At 30.2% G+C, this 20066-nt stretch overlaps 1 protein-coding gene across 1 annotated transcript; it reads left to right on the top strand.

Moving 5' to 3' along the window:
- Window positions 1-1179: 1179 nt before the first annotated feature.
- LOC134249572 (uncharacterized) lies at window positions 1180-18267 on the top strand. The gene is made up of 7 exons (XM_062731902.1): window positions 1180-1238; window positions 5965-6216; window positions 7493-7618; window positions 8411-8536; window positions 8972-9097; window positions 12267-12392; window positions 17810-18267. The coding sequence occupies exons 2-7, from the start codon at window positions 5997-5999 to the stop codon at window positions 18265-18267; spliced, it is 1182 nt and encodes a 393-aa protein (XP_062587886.1). The 5' UTR covers window positions 1180-1238; window positions 5965-5996.
- Window positions 18268-20066: the final 1799 nt, after the last annotated feature.

Below are 20066 nucleotides of genomic sequence, written 5' to 3'. Positions count from 1 at the left end.
AAAGGCAGCCGCACGAGATTTACATGCATATTTGGCCTCCTAGCGTCAGACACAGAGACAGATGCGCACGAGATTTGCATGCGTATTAGGCCTCCTTAGCTGCTGACCTATCGATCTGCCTAATTTACATTCCGGGAGAATTATCAGGAAATCAACTCCGCTTACTTTCAAAGGGTTATTATAGAAATGGAAATATAACGGTGTATCTCAAGGGTAATAACTCTTACATTTGGTTTTAAAGACAAGTTAAGAAGGATACTCTTATACATACTCAGTGATATACTTCCATGTAAATTTATCAACTATTACTTTCTTGGTTACAATCCTTTATACAGATGGCATATGTTTTAGTGCATTTCACAAATTTAAATTGCATTGGCATTGCCAAATTGCTTGTCCGAATTGCCGCTCTTTATTTGTGTTGCATTATGTATCAAGAAGTATTTTCGTTTGCAGTAGTTGTTATCTTATTTACATTACAGATAATTGTTTGATGTCAATGTAGAATTTGATGACAATATAACATACTCATTTACAAGAATTTTTCTTCTCCAGACATTGATCATTGAAATGTTTCAAAGATGTTTTATAGGTTAGGAAAACTTTGAACATGATGTAAATTTAATATGTTCTAAACATTTGCAGATTAATTTAAATATATGACATTTATTAACACTTGTATTACAAATATGTTCAATATAAATGATGCTAATTTAAACAGAAAACATTAGTTTTAAACAGATATGGGATGATCGCTATGTGTTTTGTCCGTTTTTAAAGTAAACATACCTTTTCAATTTTATCCTTCAGGCTATACCTTGACCATCAGAACCTCACTCAGAAAATTATATGAAAGCTATGAATACTTTCTTAAAAAATACTACTAAAAGTCTTAAAAAACGAATTAGCAAACATAAAAAAAATTAATCTTCTGTAAGGGTAAAAGAATATGAACCTTCTCCATTTGTACTCTATGTTTGAGTGCTTATTTTCATGAGTATAAATCTTCATTTGTAGAAGAAAAAAAAAATGTTTTACGTGCTTCTGTTCAAAGTGACTCCTTTATAGTAAGTAGAAGCTTTTCAAAACTTGAAAGACATGTTCTTGAAAGCAATTGTGTTGAAAATTGTTCCTGATTGCATAAAGCCTTATATTATATTACAAGTGTTATGGTTCAGTTAGTAACATTAAAAGCAAGAGATAGATAGCCAGCGTATGGAATTAATTTAATTCTACAGGTAGGATTTTTGTTTGCATTTAATTTAAAAATATTACGTGAAATGTTAAGCAGAAATTGTCTTTTAAACAATTGATATCCTCATCAAATTTTAAAAAGTGTAAATAATCTTTTTCCCCCTTTTTTAACGTCAGTATTTGCACCATTTCATGTGCATTTAAAGCAACGTTAGTGTTGCTCAAGTAAACATTATTATGTAGGAAAACAAAGTGTCCTCTCTTCATATTAATTCAGAGTTGTAGTGTTTTATTACAAAAGGGGGATGTTTTCTAAACAAGATCGAGAAACAGAATATATTCAGTCAAAAATTGTAAATTCTTTTAATATTCAGTATGGTTATAGGTTTACTTTAAAATAATTGAACCAATAAATATTATTAATAAAATACTTGTCACATTATAACATAGCAAAACTATACAGATATCCCAGAAAATTATAGAACCTCCCATCAACTAGAAAAATCTCTTTTGAATCCAAGGACGAAAAATTATATTTAAAATTGATGTTCACAATAATCTCAGAAAATGTGTAACTATTTTCTATTGATGTCATTTTTCTATGTACTTACATAAAAAATGTTTAAATAAGTTTTAAATTTTTTTTCCAATTCTATTTTGTCGCCTGCCTTACGCATCAAGTGGAAAAACGGAAAAGAATATGGAGATGGAGTGTTTTGACAACTTATTTCTTACTGCAAGTAAACCACTTAAAAACAGTTAAGAGTGGTTCCGTGCTCGTTGCAATTTCCACTTATAACATTTTTCTTTTATTTTCGTGATATCTTGAAAACAGTTTGGTGACTTCCTCAACAAACCAAAAGGCTACCTAAAAATAGAATCATAAATTACATAGTTTAATTATAAATAAAAGATCTGAAAATTGGAATGTGCAAGTCAACAGGGGACGTTTTCTCTTCCTAGGCACCTAACCTTTAGAATTTCCATTGTCATTGATTGTACATTCTTGCAAAATTTCGAAAGGATCTTTGAGAAAATTGTATTAACTATATGTAATACCTAAAAAAGCAAGCATAATTAAACCTGATATATTGCAACAAATTAAGAACAAGGTACGCGTGATGCGTTAAGGCTACAATAATAAGGCTATGCCGAATCTATACGGGAATGACCGTGACATTACACAAAAACGTCGTTTCTTCACATTACAACAAAATAAAAAATCGGTAGACATGTTTTTGAAAGTAAATATGGTAAAGAATTCTCCTGAACACATTTGTTAATCTATTTTTATTTCATTACAAGTGTCGTCAACGTGTTAGTATCTGGAAGACTTATGTAGTAGTGTTAGCGTATGGAATAAATTTAACTCGACGATTAGATTTTCGTTTGCATTTAATAAAAAAATAATACGAGAAGCTCTATAATATTTAGAGATATCACTTACAGTAATTGTTAAGCATAAAATCTTTTAAACAAATGTTTTCATTATCCAATTTCAAATAGTTTGAAACATTTTTAAATAGCTTAATGATTTTTATTTCTAAAACAATAGATTTTTCAACATTTCATGTCACTCAAGAATTATACGTATCAAATGCCGTGTGTTACATATAAAGAAAATAGTTTGCTTGAATAATCCGTGTTTGAAATACAGCTGTATATACACCTGAAAAAAGTCTGATTTTCCGCCTGGCGATATCAAAACATAAACTTTCTTCATAGAAATTCAGAAGCGTAGCAAGATATCACAAAAAAGGGAGGGGGTGTTGCTCTATCATATTCAGTTTAAAAAAAATACTTGTATTTATCAATACGAAAGTATATGTTTGATATTTTGTAACCAATAAAGAGTATGAATAAATCACTTTTAACATTGAAACTTAACAAAACTACACATATTTCCCGAAAAATTGTAGATCCTCCGTTAAATAGAAAACCTATTCTGATTCCAATTTAAGGATTAATTCCCATGGGGAAAAGGTGGAGATATACAATGATGGGAATTTTTAGCTTGTCTTGAAGATGTGATTTTCCTTTAAATATACTAAATTGCTGAAATGGTTTTCAAAAAATCATTAAATTCCATTTCCTTGCTTATCAAAGGCATTGAGTAGAGAAATGAAAAAGTGTATCTAGCTTTGATGGCTTATTTGTTGAAAGAGTAGCCCGTCCTTGGCAATTTAATCTTTTTGTCAATTTATTTCTTATTGCAGGTAAACCGCACTTGTAACTGCATATTCACGATCATTTGTAGTTAAGAAATTGAAAGAACTATTGTGTTGCTTTTCACTCTCTAAGGATCACTTCATTATAAATAGGTATATGACCTATAGGACCGGACTTGGTTTTTTTCTCTACAAAAAGCTTGTCGATTTCCGTTCCGATTAATGACATTAGGCTAAATACATATAATATATATGTTTTTCCTGAATTTTTATTTCGGTTAGTAAAGGTAAGAGGAACCTTTTCATTGATTTTCTGAGTTTGTTATCTCCATATGTACTAATTGATATTTGTCTTTACTTCTCATGGTTCATAAAGGTAGTGTCTACTGTCTGAAATTCTGTTCTTTATGTCTAGGCTATTTATCCGTGGATATAATGAAACATGTCATTGATATGTACAAATTATATAAGCCTAAATGAAATCCAAGGAAGTGCTTTTACTGAAATATGTAGCCAAAATCAATGTGATTTAATTATAAGGAATATAATACAATTGAAATTCATTACAGCTTAATGCTGCCAAGAATACCTGTATTAAGTAACACAGAGTGAGTTATTCTTGTCTTCGAAGAAAGTGTGCTTATACTGAGGTTCGTTCCGCCTGACTGAGAACTGTACATTGGATTTTTACATTTTGATATCTCTTTAGTGTTTCTTATATATCAAGAATGGGCATGCATAAAGGATATATAATTGAAGGAAAAATACACAAATCTATATAAAAAATCTAAATAGTCTTTGAAAAGGCGAAATTTAAAAGTGTTGTACCAGGTGGATTCGAACCCCCGACTTTAAAAAGAAAGTATCCAAGGTGCAAAAGTCAGCGCTTATACCAACTGAGCTAGTCTGACTATAAGAATGTGTGGCATAAATTTCAAGCAGGTGATGAAAATCAGGTTTCCTTATTTTTTGTAGGTTTTTTGTAAATTTCGACCCCAGGGCAGGGGTGCCCCTAAAAAAATCTTATCTTAATTTATTCCTTACATCCTAACCTATCAAAATATCACAATTTTATTTAGGGGCAGGCCTGCCCTGAAGGACTTCAAGGCCAAAATTCATGCAAAAATCAATGCTTTTATGGACAAAATGGTGTTTCTGTTAACTTTGGAGGCTTATTGTAAAGTTGTAAATAATAAATTTGAGGTATCAAATACAAATTTGAAAAAATTAGACATATATACGGTAGAAAACGACAAAGAAAGACTGATTTTTAAATGTCGTTTTCTCCGGGAAATTTTTCTCTCCTATAGGTCAACTCTTTTGTTAAAGCGAATACATCCCTTGTTAAGATTATGATTTGTTTAAATGTAATGGATGATTGAAAACTAATGAAAAAAAAAATAGTCTTTTTCAAAGAGTTTATTTTAAGTTCTGAAAGTGATATATAATACAGATGCTGATCATATAGTGGACCCTGATGGTATAGTATCTCTATTAGAATGTCGTTTCGAAGAGCCCCGCTCCAGGGAGTGCAGAGTGCCGCTCCGACAAGTCCCATACAGAGATCATATTCATATAATGTACAATACGTAATACTCATTTACATATGGAACAAACAAGTCAGATTTGAGTAAACAAGTTAAACAATGAATATATGACAAAATCCTGGAATTTTATAAAATAAATTGTAATTTAAACATAAACTATAAAAAGTTTCAGTTCTATGTCCCGGTATTGTGCAAAGGTTAGTATAATGTTAAGATAAGTTTTAGCAATGTTCCATTAAGCATCCTTTCTCGCCGTCCAGAGATAGATAAACATCCCGGTAGCTTACACTGTTCTTAATCCGATTAAGGTATGTAACAGGTTTGTTTATCCAGACAGAAAAGAATAACACTTTCATATCCCAATTGTATTATAGGGCAATGTACTCGATCATTCATACAATTGTAAATTGAACTTGGTTAATAATTTTCATTTTCTTGATTAAAATAATTGTGTCAAACCCGATAGGTTTATATGATTAAAAAAATGTTATTAATGAATGACACCCAAAATAATTTGATTTTGTTTAGCCGAGAATTCTCCTGAGAGACACTCGACGTATCTTTATTAAGCTGAAATTCATTATTTTATTATTCTAATGTTTCTTCTGGTTAACAAATTCTCTCAAAGAGATATCAACGTCAAAGATACATTCTTCTGAAACTTCGAATGATATTCGGATATTTGCTGTATCCAAAATAAGTCTCAAAATATATACCAAACCCTGCTTCCTTTTATTTTGTTTGAAAGTATATCCTTAAAACTAAGAATTGGTGTTCTGATTCATTGAATACTTTTGTGAAATTACTCAGAATACATTCGGATGTCATTTTTTATTAACTGCATTTCATTTCGAGATTAACTTTGTTTCCAAGAGTTAAATATACAATGACATTTTACATAAATTAAAACGAGATGGAAATTTTATTTAGAAATACTTTTTCGCGCCTGTTTTTATTTAGTTATTTATTCTTATTAATAACAGCGCGTGAACGTAGATGTTTTAGATTTCACATATTGCAATTGTCATGCTTATCTACAATTCATGTCGTTTTAGAGTGCCCTGGTTTAGAATAATATTTCGTTGAAATGGGGAACCACAAAACATTTTGGCCTTGGATGCTTCTTCTAATGATATCTATGACGGTTTCTGGTGAGTTTTCTGTCACAAAATATTCTTCTAGACGAGAGGAATTGAGTCTTCTCAAAAATCTTTTAAAAGTTTTGGAGCAACTTGTGAAAGACCAGTCCACCAAAATGGAAAAAATCGGAGGAGAACTTCATGCTATAAATAAGAAAATGCCAAATGGTAAGTTCCTTATAGTGAAAGCTGTTTCCTGTCAAAATTGCACCTTTCTTAGCATAATTAAAAAAGAATTGTTCGAAAATTTCGCCGACTACCGACATATTTTCTTTAAAATTTACTTCATATTATGTGAATATCCAATAATACGCTCGAATGACGTGTATTTAAAATTTTGTTAAAATATCGTGATTCATTTCAAATCGGATTGCAGAGAAGATCTAAATTAAGATATTTACAATTAATAAACCAAATAATATCTTTTGTCTTATACTCTCTAAAATGGCACACAGAAGCGGGAAAATCTTAGACTATCACAATATTTTTTTTAACATTGTTGCATATTTTAAATTATCACGCAATACTTCGGTGAAAAAAAAATCAATTTAAGAAGACATATAGTCCTTATTGGAAAAAAGGATGACGTCATAGAGCGTCTCAGAGCCGCAGTTAACGGGAAAATGTGTTATATGTTGACAAACTCCAGGATAGAACTCTGCAAATGCTGAAAAAGCGGTGAATATGTCAAATGCGAGCCATGCATATGTGTGTACAAACCACAGGCAAATTTTGAATGATAGATGCTCTGTATCAGACCTGGACAATCTTTGAGAAACGGATTATCTATACCATTTTTTTAATTAGTAATGGATAACGCGCTTCACAGTTGCCGATACTTACGCAGTAGAAAATATAAGATCCAGAAACATCCAAAAACTTAACTATGCTACATGTACTTGAAAATTGTTAGCAATTTACATTTCAAAAGATATAGAAATGATTTATGGGGGCATTTGTATTGGGCCATAGTAGTGAAATGTATTGATAGAGTGTTTTTGAGAAGCTTATGACACTATGTTTTTGACTTTTCTATGTTTTTAATTTTGGACCGTTGTTAAAAAAAATGTTGATTTTTTTTTAACTTGAATTACTTGACTTTTTTTAGTCACATAGAAAGATATTTAAACATCAATAAAATAAATATTTTTACAGAAAACAATGAGTCCTTTTAAAATTCATTGAAGAAACATGTAGTTTAACGAAGATTAACATGGTCGGCGAGCTTTTAGAACTAACCTTTCAGTACAAACATTACAGTCTATATACCAACTTTCATGTGTACAATGAAATAATGAACAAAGTGTTTTAATCAAAATGTAAAAATATATACATTTGAACTGCTTATTTTCAATGCTCGGGAATTAACTAACGTCATTACAATCGAATTTCTCATCACTGTATTTTTGAAAATCTGAAACGATTTTAAATATGTTTATTTAAGATATTGGAGGTAACAAAAAAGACATTATGGATAACATTTCCAGCGTTCCAATCGAAATCAAACGACAGGATGCAGCCATTATAAACCTTGAAATAAAGCAACAGTTATTTGAAAGCAATTTGAAAGGTATGAATAATAACAATCTTTATTTAATTCATAATTTTCCTAATTTGATACCTGCTTGTGGGGTTTGTGTCTCTCTGTTGATTCGATAAACAGGAACGTGTTCTGCATAAAGTGGGTGGTACAGTCTGTTGGCAAACAGGTAAATCGAATTACTGCTTAAATACGTTTTTATGTAATGGCCTAACTATTTGTATGAAAAACGTAAGTCATTTTATGATACGTTATATTTCCTGAAAAAATCACTGTGTTGAACATAAAACTTGCATAATAAAGACTTCAAACGACACTGTCTCATAAAATGACTTACGTTTTTCATACAAATAGTAAGGCCATTACTTAAAAACGTATTTTTTACGGATCCTCTCTTTTTTTCTGATCATGAAAATAAGCACACGGCGGGTATGACGGGTCGGCAGCAGATGGTTATTTTTCCGTGGCATCTGATCTTACCTCTAATAATGAAGAGGCTCGTGTTTGCTCTGCTTTTGATCTGTGTTGTTTTGGTAGACTTTTAAGCTTGATTATCTCTTAAATCAATGATTTTTTTTCCTCTTCTAAGGACAATGGCATATAAATCTGAAAAGTCTTTTGGTTTATAATAAGTTCAATTGTTTTTTAAGGTCAGTCATCTAAATTCGAGACAATGATCTTATCATTTATAATTTCAAAGGAAAATATATCTTTGATTTTCATTAAGAATTTGATAATTGTCAGTGTACCTCATTTATCATTTTGCAAAAAGAATATAGTTATATATAAACACATTGATCAAGGAAATTATATTCATTTTAGATATTGTAAGAGAAAGCAAAGAAATAGCAAGTAATGTAACCAGTATTGCAGTAGAAAACGAAATACAAAATGCAAGCATTACCCAACATGAAGAAAAACAAGAATCGTTGGAGAGAAAATTGAAAGGTAAGTAAACATCATTTTCAATACAAATTATCAAATATAATATAATATAGTATAATATGTTTTCATTGTTACGCTGTAGATATAGACCCAGTTGTAAATGTCAGAATCGATATCCTATAAATAACTGTATTTCAACAAAGCGTGTATGTTATATTAGGCAATTTCGATAAATGTCTAAAAATTGGCACTTGAACATGCAACACATAACATATTCTAACGGAGTTTCTTCTAAAATATACAACAGATGGTTTTACGTTATTGTGTTGATATATGGAAAACGTTTTCTTTCTTCATACCCTTTCAAACAAACAATGCGACTCAAAACGTAAAGAAATAAAATGATGTACTAGTACTTGAATTATGCAACAAAAAAATCAACAATGTGCATACACCGTTGGAACATGATATGGTAAAGTTTTTGTTTTCTTTTTACAGATCTTGAAAGTGAAAGCAAAGAAATAGCAAGTAATGTAACCAGTATTGCAGTCGAAAACGAAATACAAAATGCAAGTATTACCCAACATGAAGAAAAGCAACAATCGTTGGAGAGAAAATTGAATGGTAGGTAAACATAATTCTCAATACAATCTATCAAATGTCTATAATAATAATATAATACGAGGGTTGTCCCAGAAAATCGCAATTTTTTTTAATATTTTAAATACTATTTAACAAAAACTAGTAATTTTTGGAATGGTGTTGGGAAGTCATCTTTTAGATGTTCTGACAAAATATTAAAGGCATGTGATGTCATATGCATATAAGTTTACATTTAAATGAAATTAGACTTCGGCGGTCGGCGCACGACAATTTTTTGACTTTTACAAGTAGTATTGCGATTGACGTTTTCGTTGTTATCAGCCTATATGGCAATATAATATCAAAAATTTTACTATCGTAAATACTCTATGATTTGATGTACTTGCGTTTGAAGGATCGTTCTCTATAAGGCCATTTTTCGGCCTAGGATGACTTCAAATTTTCAGATAGTATTTTTCCCCTTAAAAATTGCATGAATCACTAGGCGTACGTTCCAAGTTAATGGTAAATATTGGTTGGGTCACAAAGTAAGGTACTATTGGTCCGTATTAGCATTAGAGTAATGGGAAAACTCAAGAGGGTGGCTGTGTTAGATAAGTCCTACGCATGTCATAACCACCTTTAACCAACACCAAAATTTGCATGTAAATTTCTTACAAACATAAAAAGTGACTACCAAATTATGAATTTGGTTAAAGGTGGTTAAGACACCTAAATAAAAACTTTTCACTTTATTTTTACGACATCTGCCGAAAAAGCTAACGACTCACAATGAAGGATATCAACTTATGTAGATTATCTATTTTATAAATTTTTGGTTAGAGTACAATTTTCTGTTGATTTACATGTACTAAGATTTATATCAGCGATGCATATTTACTTAAAAAAGTGAACTTTTTACTACAAAATCTAAAAATCAAAGGACTGAGAAGACTGGATGTCATGAAATAACAAGTGGTGACGTTTCTTTGATATGTCTGATAAAAATTAAGAAATAAAAACTTTTAATAAAATATAAGTGTGAATATGAGTTATCTTTTATATTTATAATGATAGTTTAGTATATCTATATATGCTACGTCTTTGTATTTCGTTATGAGTACTTCATATATTGTTTGTTTTTCCTTATGAGTACTGTATATGTTCTAGAAATGAAGACTTTTTCCTATGGGCACACACATAATGTTTGCTTCCGTACAAGTATCATGTGATCCATATTTTGTAACCTGGGTCTAAATATTGAGAGGACTCAATCTATTTATCACACTTCTTTGATATCATCGATATAAATTAAGATAACTTAAGTCCTGTCTTAAAAAATAAACTGGTAAAGACGAGAGGGACTCCTAAATATGTGATCGATATATTTGAATGTTGCTTTACCTCATTTAAGGATTTTTCAAACAGATAAAGAAATCATCCACTTAAGGTCAAGAGTTTATAAATGCATAGTTGTATTAATAACCAAAGTCAAATGCGGGACGGGACCTTTTTTGTAAAAAGATAATATCCAAAAGACCGATGGCATTTACTTTTAATGCTAAAGACTAAAGGTATGGAACTGTCACTATTCGTGCTAAACAAGTTTTTGACGCTGCACTGGGAAAAAGACTGAATTTAACCTACAGGTTTCAAGAGTGGGAAAGGAGCCTAAAACCTCAAGGGTCCATTTTGTACCTGGAATATTGTAGAACTCTTAAGTCCGTGTACTAGTATATAAGAAAACTTCAGAATTTGATCTGTATATTTGAAGGAACTGTTAAAATTCTGCTCCATTTTATGTTGTGTCGTTGGACACGGGGAGGGTGTGGGGGTCTCAACTTTTTTTTTACTTGTAAATACATAAAATTTAGATGGCATTTTTAATTGAATATAATGGCAACACGTGTAATTAGATTAAAGCAAAGCCATTTTATAACGTTTTTTAATTTAACTTAGAGATTATATTAGAGAACTTATATTTTAATGCAACCGCACTGAGTTATAATGTATTGACTATTTACATGTATATGGATAGTCAACATGTACTTGCATTGATATTCTTATGCTGTTAATTGTTTATTTTTTGGAAATTGTTGAATTTCTTTTCTTAATTACTACTTCAGTTTTATTTAATCACAATCAATATCCATTCAGTGCTTTCAACATTTGATTCTCAACTTTCAGTGTTCAATAGAAAATTAGAAACCTCATTGAGCGGGATATGACTCCTGCATAAAGAAAAAAATGTTAACGATGAAAGAACACAAACATATGGGGAACAGGTTTATATCTAATAGAAGAGATTTTAGGTTGACTTGACTGGTTTTCTGATAGAAGAGAATAGACATGTGCACATAAATAAAAACCAACTGAAAAGACAAGAGTGGGACGTCATAGGCCTACGTGAGGACCGCTGTTAAATAATTTGACCAGGTAGCTTTATGATTGTCAAATTGTCTATTGACAGAATTAAACCCCCCAATCTTTCAGTAACACTAGTATTTTAGATGCATAACTTGGTAATTAAAAATAATGAAACACATTGCAGAATGTGTGCTCAAAATGAATATTTATAGAGGCGAACTTTTCGTAACAAATTCGTAAACACTATGAGATAGGTTTTGACGTCTTCAGTGTTACGCTGACAGCTAATTTGATAGATTCCTTTACATAAGAGAAACATTTTATTTATAGAGATTTTTTTTGAAATTTTTAGGCTTTATTCAAAAAATGTTGATCATGATACATGAATATGCCAATTTTTAACTTTATTGTCCTAGTAAAACAAAAGATATTAAAAATGTTCGCTTTTTTCTGGGACAACCATCGTATGTTTTTATTGTTACACTATAGATATAGACCCAGTTGTAAATGTCAAAATCAATATCTTATAAATAACTGTATTTCAACAAAACGTGTTATTATAGGCAATTTCGATAAATGTCTAGAAATTGGCACTTTTACATCCAACACATGCATTTTCTTACGGAATTTCTTCTAAAATATACAACAGATGGTTTTACGTTATTGTGTTTTATATGGAAAACGTTTTCTGTCCTCATACCTTTTCAAACAAACAATGCGACTCAAAACGTAAAGAAATAAAATGATGTACTAGTACTTGAATTATGCAACAAATAAAAATCAACAATGTGCATACACCGTTGGAACATGATATGGTAAAGTTTTTGTTTTCTTTTTTTTTGAGATCTTGAGAGTGAAAGCAAAGAGATTATGAATAACATAAGAAGTCTCAAAACCAAAAGTGAAAGACAAGATGCGACCATTGCACAATATTATGTGAAGCAACTGTCACTGGAGAGAGAATTGATTGGCAAGTTGGAAATGATTTATAATAAATTAATACATATTTTTCACAAAATTCAGGCGCTAAAATTTTTAATGATAAATTGCCTGGTAATGCAAAGGGTCTACAAAGTCTAGCAAAATACTTATTTCTTACAAAAAATGAACAACATTGATATCTCCTAAAAAAATGTTTATATTTATTTTGCACAAAAACATGGGATGTTTCTCTACTTATTTCTTAGTACATTTAGTAGGTATAAATCTGCAGTTGATTATTGCAATAATGTGCATCATATGTGGATTCTCGAAAAAAAGGAAAGAACTTTCTAAGAACTAAAGATGACCAATTTTACATATAAAAAACCAGTCACATCAAGGTGTTGTATTTTTTTTGTACACTTCAGATAACCATTAAGACGTCACAAGATCAAAAATGCCGTCAATATATACATATGAAAAACAGCCTCACGAGTTACACATATCCTAAGAGTCGCCCGCGCTGCGCAGTAGTCTAAAGTAGCGAAGTAAGGAGTTAATCCTTACGTCGCAGCTTCGAATTCCACTGTGGGACGTGGAGACCGGTCCTTCAGATGACACAGTTTTAACCGAGGTCCCGTCTCGCAGTAGGTGCTTGCACGAAAAAGATTCCTCCATGCTCAATGGCCAAGACTACCAATTATAGGACAAAATTTGCAGTTCTCCACCGGCAAGTGGTGGCGTCTCCATATGAGTGAAAAAATTCTCGAGAGGGACGTTAAACAATATAAAATCAATTAATTAATCACATGTAAGCTATGACGTTACGTATATACTCGCGTATTAGTCGGCTGTATTTTTAACGGTATTTTGTGGAACTTGCTATTGATCCGCTCACATATATATAAGTTGGTTCAATTTTTGGCCAAAACTTGGTTACAATTTCAAGCAAATCCATTGATATTTCATCCTGGTTTCAATTTTTCGAAATCACATTGATATTGAATCTTAAATTATTAAACAAAAAGCCAATTCTCACTTAAAATTTAAATAAAATTATTCAAATATATATATATACTTTTACTTTATATATATATATATTAAACCTTTGTGAATTCCAATAATCTGATTGGTCAAAACAAAGTAATTATTTTTAATAACTACCGCTGAAAGTGAATTATGACTCGCATGAGCTGCCTCGTTTTCACTTTCGCTTCAGACAAACAAGTTCGCAAGTTTGTAAGTTGTAGGTGAGGATAAGATGTAGTGAAGAACTCTGAGGTTGAGTATTTCTGTGAAGCTTTTTTCGGAAATACTTAGCACATACCATTTCATGGTTTAATTCGACTTTTCCACTCGGCGAACAGAGTTTTGATGCTGTTTACGCGATTACGGAGACTAAAGAAACTAAAAACGAGTGTGTCATGTATGATTGTATCTTATCGTAGAAAACTAGCATAGGTATTTGTATTTTGTCAGTGCATATAATTTTTTCTGCAAGTGTAAACGTGTGCGATTCTTAATCTGGGGGTGGGGGTACCCTGTGTTAGATATCTTGCGTTATTATTATGCTATAGGTTTACATTTATTATCGAAAAAGTTCCTCTGAATAATATTCAATAAAATCTGAAACATATACATTCAACTTATTTATGGTCAATACTATCTCTGTAAACATTAGGAATATATATATTGTAATAATAAATTTGGGAAATTGTTATTTATATTTATAATATAATAAATATGGACTCAAATGCATGGTCAATACGCATTTGCATGGTCAATACACATTTATAATGACTCAGGGGGGAGATATTGACCAAAGATACATGGAGTACATTGACCGAGGGCCCTAGCTAGCGCCCTCGGTCAATAAACTACATGTACTTCGGTCAATATCTGTTACCCTAGGTCATTATAAATGCATATATTGACCTTCATTGAGTCCATATTTGTATAATAATCTAAGAACACATAAAGTATAAATACCCAGACATTTTTTTCGATAAACATCGGAAATGCAAATAAGATACTACATTTCAGCCTCCAGAAAGAAACATTAATCTTTATTTTGGCCTCCCCTTTAAGTTGGACATAGAGTTTCAGACAAATAATCAACACCCAAAATACCGACTAATAGCTGTAGGCAAGTATATACGGTAATAGTTCAAAGAAGTTTAAAGTCTATATCACAAGGTAAAAAAAAAATCTTAGAAGAAAAGGAATAGCACAGTTTTCAAACTTCATTTAACATGTTAATTGAAATTTTCTTTTTCTTTTATGTACCCGTGTCCGGTTTTCATATAAGTATAACTTAAATAAAAAAGGGAATCCCAATAGTGCAACCAAAAAATTGATAAAGAAAAACGAAATTATTAAATAAAGAAAAACGAAATTATTAAATAAAGAAATACGAAATTATTAAATAAAGAAAAATAAAATTATTAAATAAAGAAAAATGATATTATTAAATAAAGAAAAACGAAATTTTGAAAATTCGAAATTATTAAATAAATCATTTCATTTTTCTTTCTATATTAATTTCATTTATCTTCATATATTAAATTCGTTTTTCTTTAGGTATTATATTTTGTTTTTTTTTTATATATTAATTTCGTTTTTCTTTATTATACTTTTTTTCTTTATTTAATGAATTCGTTTTCTACTTTTGATACTTTTTTCTTTATATATAAATTTTGTTTTTCTTTATTTCATAATTTCGTTTTTTAAGTAGAAATATGGAATTTATAGATTTGCATGGTAAGGGCCTGAATACGAAAGCCCAGAAGGCTCATTCGGGATTCGAGAATCGAAGATCCAGATTCTGAATTCGAGATTCGAAATTCGTATTTCGAGATTCAAGTTCTAAACTTACAGATCAAAAGGCGGTTTAAATTTCAATTACTCCCCTTTGTTAAGTTTTTACCATTAAGAAATCATTGAATTTATTTATACCGATGAGCTCATTTGATTCAGTTATATATATATATATATATTTCAAAATTTATAATGGATCATAATTCATATGTTTAAATATCCCTGCTATATTATTTTTCTTTGATGATTCTTTATTAAGTAAAGTTATGCCATTTTGAGAGAATGAAACAATGTACGATTTACTGATTATCGTAATTAATTAGCATGATTAATTCGTTCAATTATCACAAAACTATTTATTGTTTACGCTTTTGTTAATTTTTTTTTTTTTCCCGGTAATAAATCCTTAAATATTTCAAAATTTATAATGGATCATAATTCATATGTTTAAATATCACTGCTATATTATTTTTCTTTGATTATTCTTTATTAAGTAAAGTTACGCCATTTTGAGATAATGAAACAATGTACGATTTACTGATTATCGTAATTAATTAGCATAATTGATTCGTTCAATTATGTAAATCGCACTTCACCCGAGTATACCCGATAGACCTGACGCATTTCACAGCGGTCCGGATTTCTTTCTTTATTAGTGTTCTTAATATTTCCAATTCAACATGTAATTATGTAAATATCTAGTGTTTAGTAGTTTAGTAGTAGTGCTAGGTCCTTTTGTTTCTCTTTTTCCTTTGTTTTTATGACTTTTTAACTTTTTTCTTTGTCCTGAGGAAGGGACAGGGCGTCCCGAAAATTTGACAATTTTTATTGTTCGTGTCGTTGGTCATTTTAGTGCTTTATATATATATATATATATATATATATATATATATATATATATATATATATATATATATATATATATATATATATATATATATATATTTAAGAAAAATATCATCTTTTTTGTCTATAAGTCGGAGAGTTTAAGGCCAGGGCATCAACAATAGTGGGAAACATGGGATAATTTGCATAACAAGCGAAGCCCGTTATGATAAAATTACCCCATGTTTCCCATATTATTGATGCCCCTGAAATCATATATGTCCTAAAATAGACATTGATTCCTTATATTTTCATTTCATTGTGAAATAAAATTGTAGATTTTGGCTTTAAAAATGTAGACATAGACTTAAATTACACGAGGACTTCCATGCCATATATATATATATATATATATATATATATATATATATATATATATATATATATATATATATATATATATGTTACAGTAAATATGTGAAATCAGGAATTTCATGTATTTCCTAATACATACAGCTAGGAAATTCGTGTATTTACTGAAAATTTTTGAGAATTTTACACGTTTTTACTGCACAAGGCAGAATGAATAATATATGCATATCCTCTTAAACATTCAGTAAACATACAGATTTTTTTTTTTTTAATCAGCATTTGATAAGATTTGTTTCTACAAAGCTGACGTTGTGCATTAATTTTGATTTCCTTTATTGTGTTTCTTATATAAAATGAAGTTTCTAATATTCAGATTTCAAAAATATTTCTAAAGAAGCTATAAATTTAGATCATTTAGCATCAGAATAATGTATTTGAAATCGTTTTCAAATAATTTTTATTATAACATTCATTTAAAAAATGTACGAATTGTAAATGGTGATATAAGGGGTACTTCTTTTTATTCGAGTCTCACATCTTTAAAATTATGGTAAAATAGATATGTTTTGCAATTTTCAGTTAATTCAAACTCCATTTGTTTTGTTTTTATTTTGAATTATTAAAATTGTTAGGGTGGAAAATTCCTCAAAGTTAAATTTTAATTCCTGACTTTAATTTCGTTACATTATGTGTATTTTACAAGGGGAGGGAGTGGTTTGTTACATTTTTGAGGAGACAGCATAAAAATTGTTTTATTTGTAAATAAGATGCTTCAGGGTTTTAAATTTACTGTCAAAAACTGTAGCATTGTATAAATATCTAATAAAATAAGAAATGCCAGTAAGCGATTTTAGTTTTTTAGATAAACATATATAGAAGTAATTGAAAGTCAGTTAAAGTATGTTGTGATATAGAAAACACATTCCAGTAAAAATGAAAGCAGGGTATAATTATATTTAAGTTAATGTTTACAAATAATACATTTTCAAATTTTATACATAAATAAAAGTTTATTTCAAATATTATTTATTCACATAATTGGTATGCTCACTGACATAAACATTGATTATACTGTGCATCTATTCATATTTTATGATTCAAATTTTAAATTATCCCACGAAAACGCAGTCAGTAAATATGTGTAAAAAGTATTGAAAAGTTCAGTAATTACGTGTATTTCCTAACTGAAATTAGTAAATACGTGTGTTCCCTAAGCAGAATAGTAATTGCATGTATTTCCTAAAATTCAGGAAATACGTGAAATTCCTGGTTACACATATTTACTGTAACATATATATATATTTCCTCATGATCCTGTCTTGCTGGAATGTTCATGGCGTTTTCACCTGCCTGTCAGAGCTATCTGATTTAACTAAATTTGCAGATATCGTTTTTATATCGGAACATTGGCTACCGAAAACTGTTTATCATGTTTACATACATCAATGCCAGATAATATTACAAGCTTAGCAACACCGGGAACAACCAAAAATAACATCACTAGAGGAGGAACTGCATTTTTGATTCGAAATAACAGTGACTTTTCTGTAAAGGATGTTCAGACAACGAATGAAAGAATAATGGGAATTGAAATTACCTACGGATCGAATCAACTATTTATTATAGGATGTCTCCTTCCCTCAACAAACCATCATTATGAGGAATATAAACGTGTGATGCAGGATTTATTCGACTTGTTTGATGAACTTAGTGAAACTGGTCCTGTAATTTTTTGTGGTGATTTTAATACAGATATTAAAAATAAAACTGGCAGTCCAAAATCAAAGCTGCTCACGGAAAATACGCTAGACAGAAACCTTTGCAGTATATTTTCGACTGGTAACCAAATTGAACATACATTTCAAACAAAGGATAAGAAAATTGAAGGGATTGAAGTCATTCCGCCCTAATGGTATTAACAAACTAAATGACTTCACCAGAATGAACGTAAACTAGACCCAATTCCTGATGATACTAAACAAGATTATTCTCTCAATTTAGTGTAAACTCTACAGTCAATCTGCGTCACCAACTCTCGAACAACCCACATAGCTATGTATTGCTTTCGCCTTTGTTAATTATTTTTTCCCGGTAAAAAGTCTTTAAATATTTCAAAATTTATAATGGATCATAATTCATATGTTTAAATATCCCTGCCATCTTATTTTTCTTTGATTATTCTTTATTAAGTAAAGTTACGCCATTTTGAGAGAATGAAACAATGTACGATTTACTGATTGTCGTAATTAATTAGCATAATTAATTCGTTCAATTATGTAAATCGCACTTCACCCGAGTATACCAGATAGACCGGACGCATTTCATAGCGGTCCGGATTTCTTTCTTTATTATTGTTCTTAACAATTTCGAATTCAACATGTAATTTATTAAGCATGTAAATATCTAGTGTTTAGTAGCTTAGTAGTAGTGCTAGTTGTTTTTGTTTCTATTTTTCCTTTGTTCTTATGACTTTTTAACTTTTTTCTTTGTCCTGAGGAAGGGACAGGGCGTCCCGAAAATTTGACAATTTTTATTGTTCGTGTCGTTGGTCATTTCTTAGTGCTTTATATAAATTTCCAGCCATGACCTTGTATCTACTTGGTAGATCCGACATTTAGGATATACAGTGTTGTTGGTTTTTTAGTGCTTTATATATATATATATATATATATATATATATATATATATATATATATATATATATATATATATATATATTAAAAAAAGGTAAGAAAGAAAACACAAAAATCCTCAGTTAAGCTTATATATATATATATATATATGTTTTCTTTTTATGCAATTTTTGTTGTAAATTTGTTAATTATCTGTTAATTCATACAAACTCTCCATAAATTTGGAGGAAATAAAGAATATCTTATCTTATCTTATCTTATATACTTTGTTTACAGGATTGATGTCAGAATAATAATCTTAATTAAAAGTGCCAAGTGTCTCTGGATTAACAATAACCCCACCCCAATCCCGCCCATTTTTCCATTCATAATGAGAATGTTCATTGAAAGGTCGGTTGCCACCTTCTACCTTATGGTGCAGTATAGTCAGAGAAGGGTTAGTGGTAGTGAATGAAAAGAAATTAGGTACTGAATGGAGTTCGAAATCCTCCTCCCCTTCCACGCCTCGAAATAAGATTTTTGGGTTTGGACGGTGTTTCCTTTTTCGTTTGTCAGGTTTTTAAGGCTTAAAAAATATTAATCTCTGTCTGCCCCTTAAAAAATCGATGATACGTCTCTGTGATACTTTATAATACTGGTTTCTCAGTAGATAGAGTTTGTGACATGGTATTTGAAAGTGGTCAGTGACCAAGATTGTGAAACCAATAGAAAAAATTCAGCCCCCTCAATATGTAAAGATAAGGATCTTTTTTTATTCAGGCCCATAGGAAATAATAAGGAATGATATGGCAATCGCTAAGAAAAATTTGTAATCGGTGAGCCGGGAAAAAAATTCAATGCAATTTTCTTTAAAATTATTGAAAAAAAATCGATGCACTGGTGGACTAAAATATACTAGTGAAACCAGACCAGACATGGATCCTGGATTTTTTTCCAGAGGTGGGGGGTGGGGGGGGGGAGGGTGGGGTGGGGTGGGGGGTTCCTACCCAGTCATAAATAATCCAACCCAGAAATTTCTTGACAAACCAAAATAAAAAGAAAAAAAAATAAATATTAAAAAAACGTAGACTCAGCAA

This window comes from Saccostrea cucullata, unplaced genomic scaffold (assembly GCF_032062105.1).
Source record: "Saccostrea cucullata isolate Sc308-1 unplaced genomic scaffold, CSIRO_AGI_Scuc_v1 ctg10592, whole genome shotgun sequence".
NCBI classification, from domain to species: Eukaryota; Metazoa; Mollusca; class Bivalvia; order Ostreida; family Ostreidae; genus Saccostrea; species Saccostrea cuccullata.
This window is presented reverse-complemented; position numbering and strand designations above follow the sequence as displayed.

What these genes read in the sequence shown, in the direction of transcription:
- LOC134249572 (XM_062731902.1), top strand. Translation starts at nt 5,997, where the DNA reads ATGGGGAACCACAAAACATTTTGGCCTTGGATGCTTCTTCTAATGATA. An exon ending in ATTTGAAAGCAATTTGAAAG is followed by an intron (nt 7,619 to 8,410) that starts GTATGAATAATA and finishes TATTCATTTTAG; the next exon opens with ATATTGTAAGAGAAAGCAAA. An exon ending in ACTGGAGAGAGAATTGATTG is followed by an intron (nt 12,393 to 17,809) that starts GCAAGTTGGAAA and finishes CATCAATGCCAG; the next exon opens with ATAATATTACAAGCTTAGCA.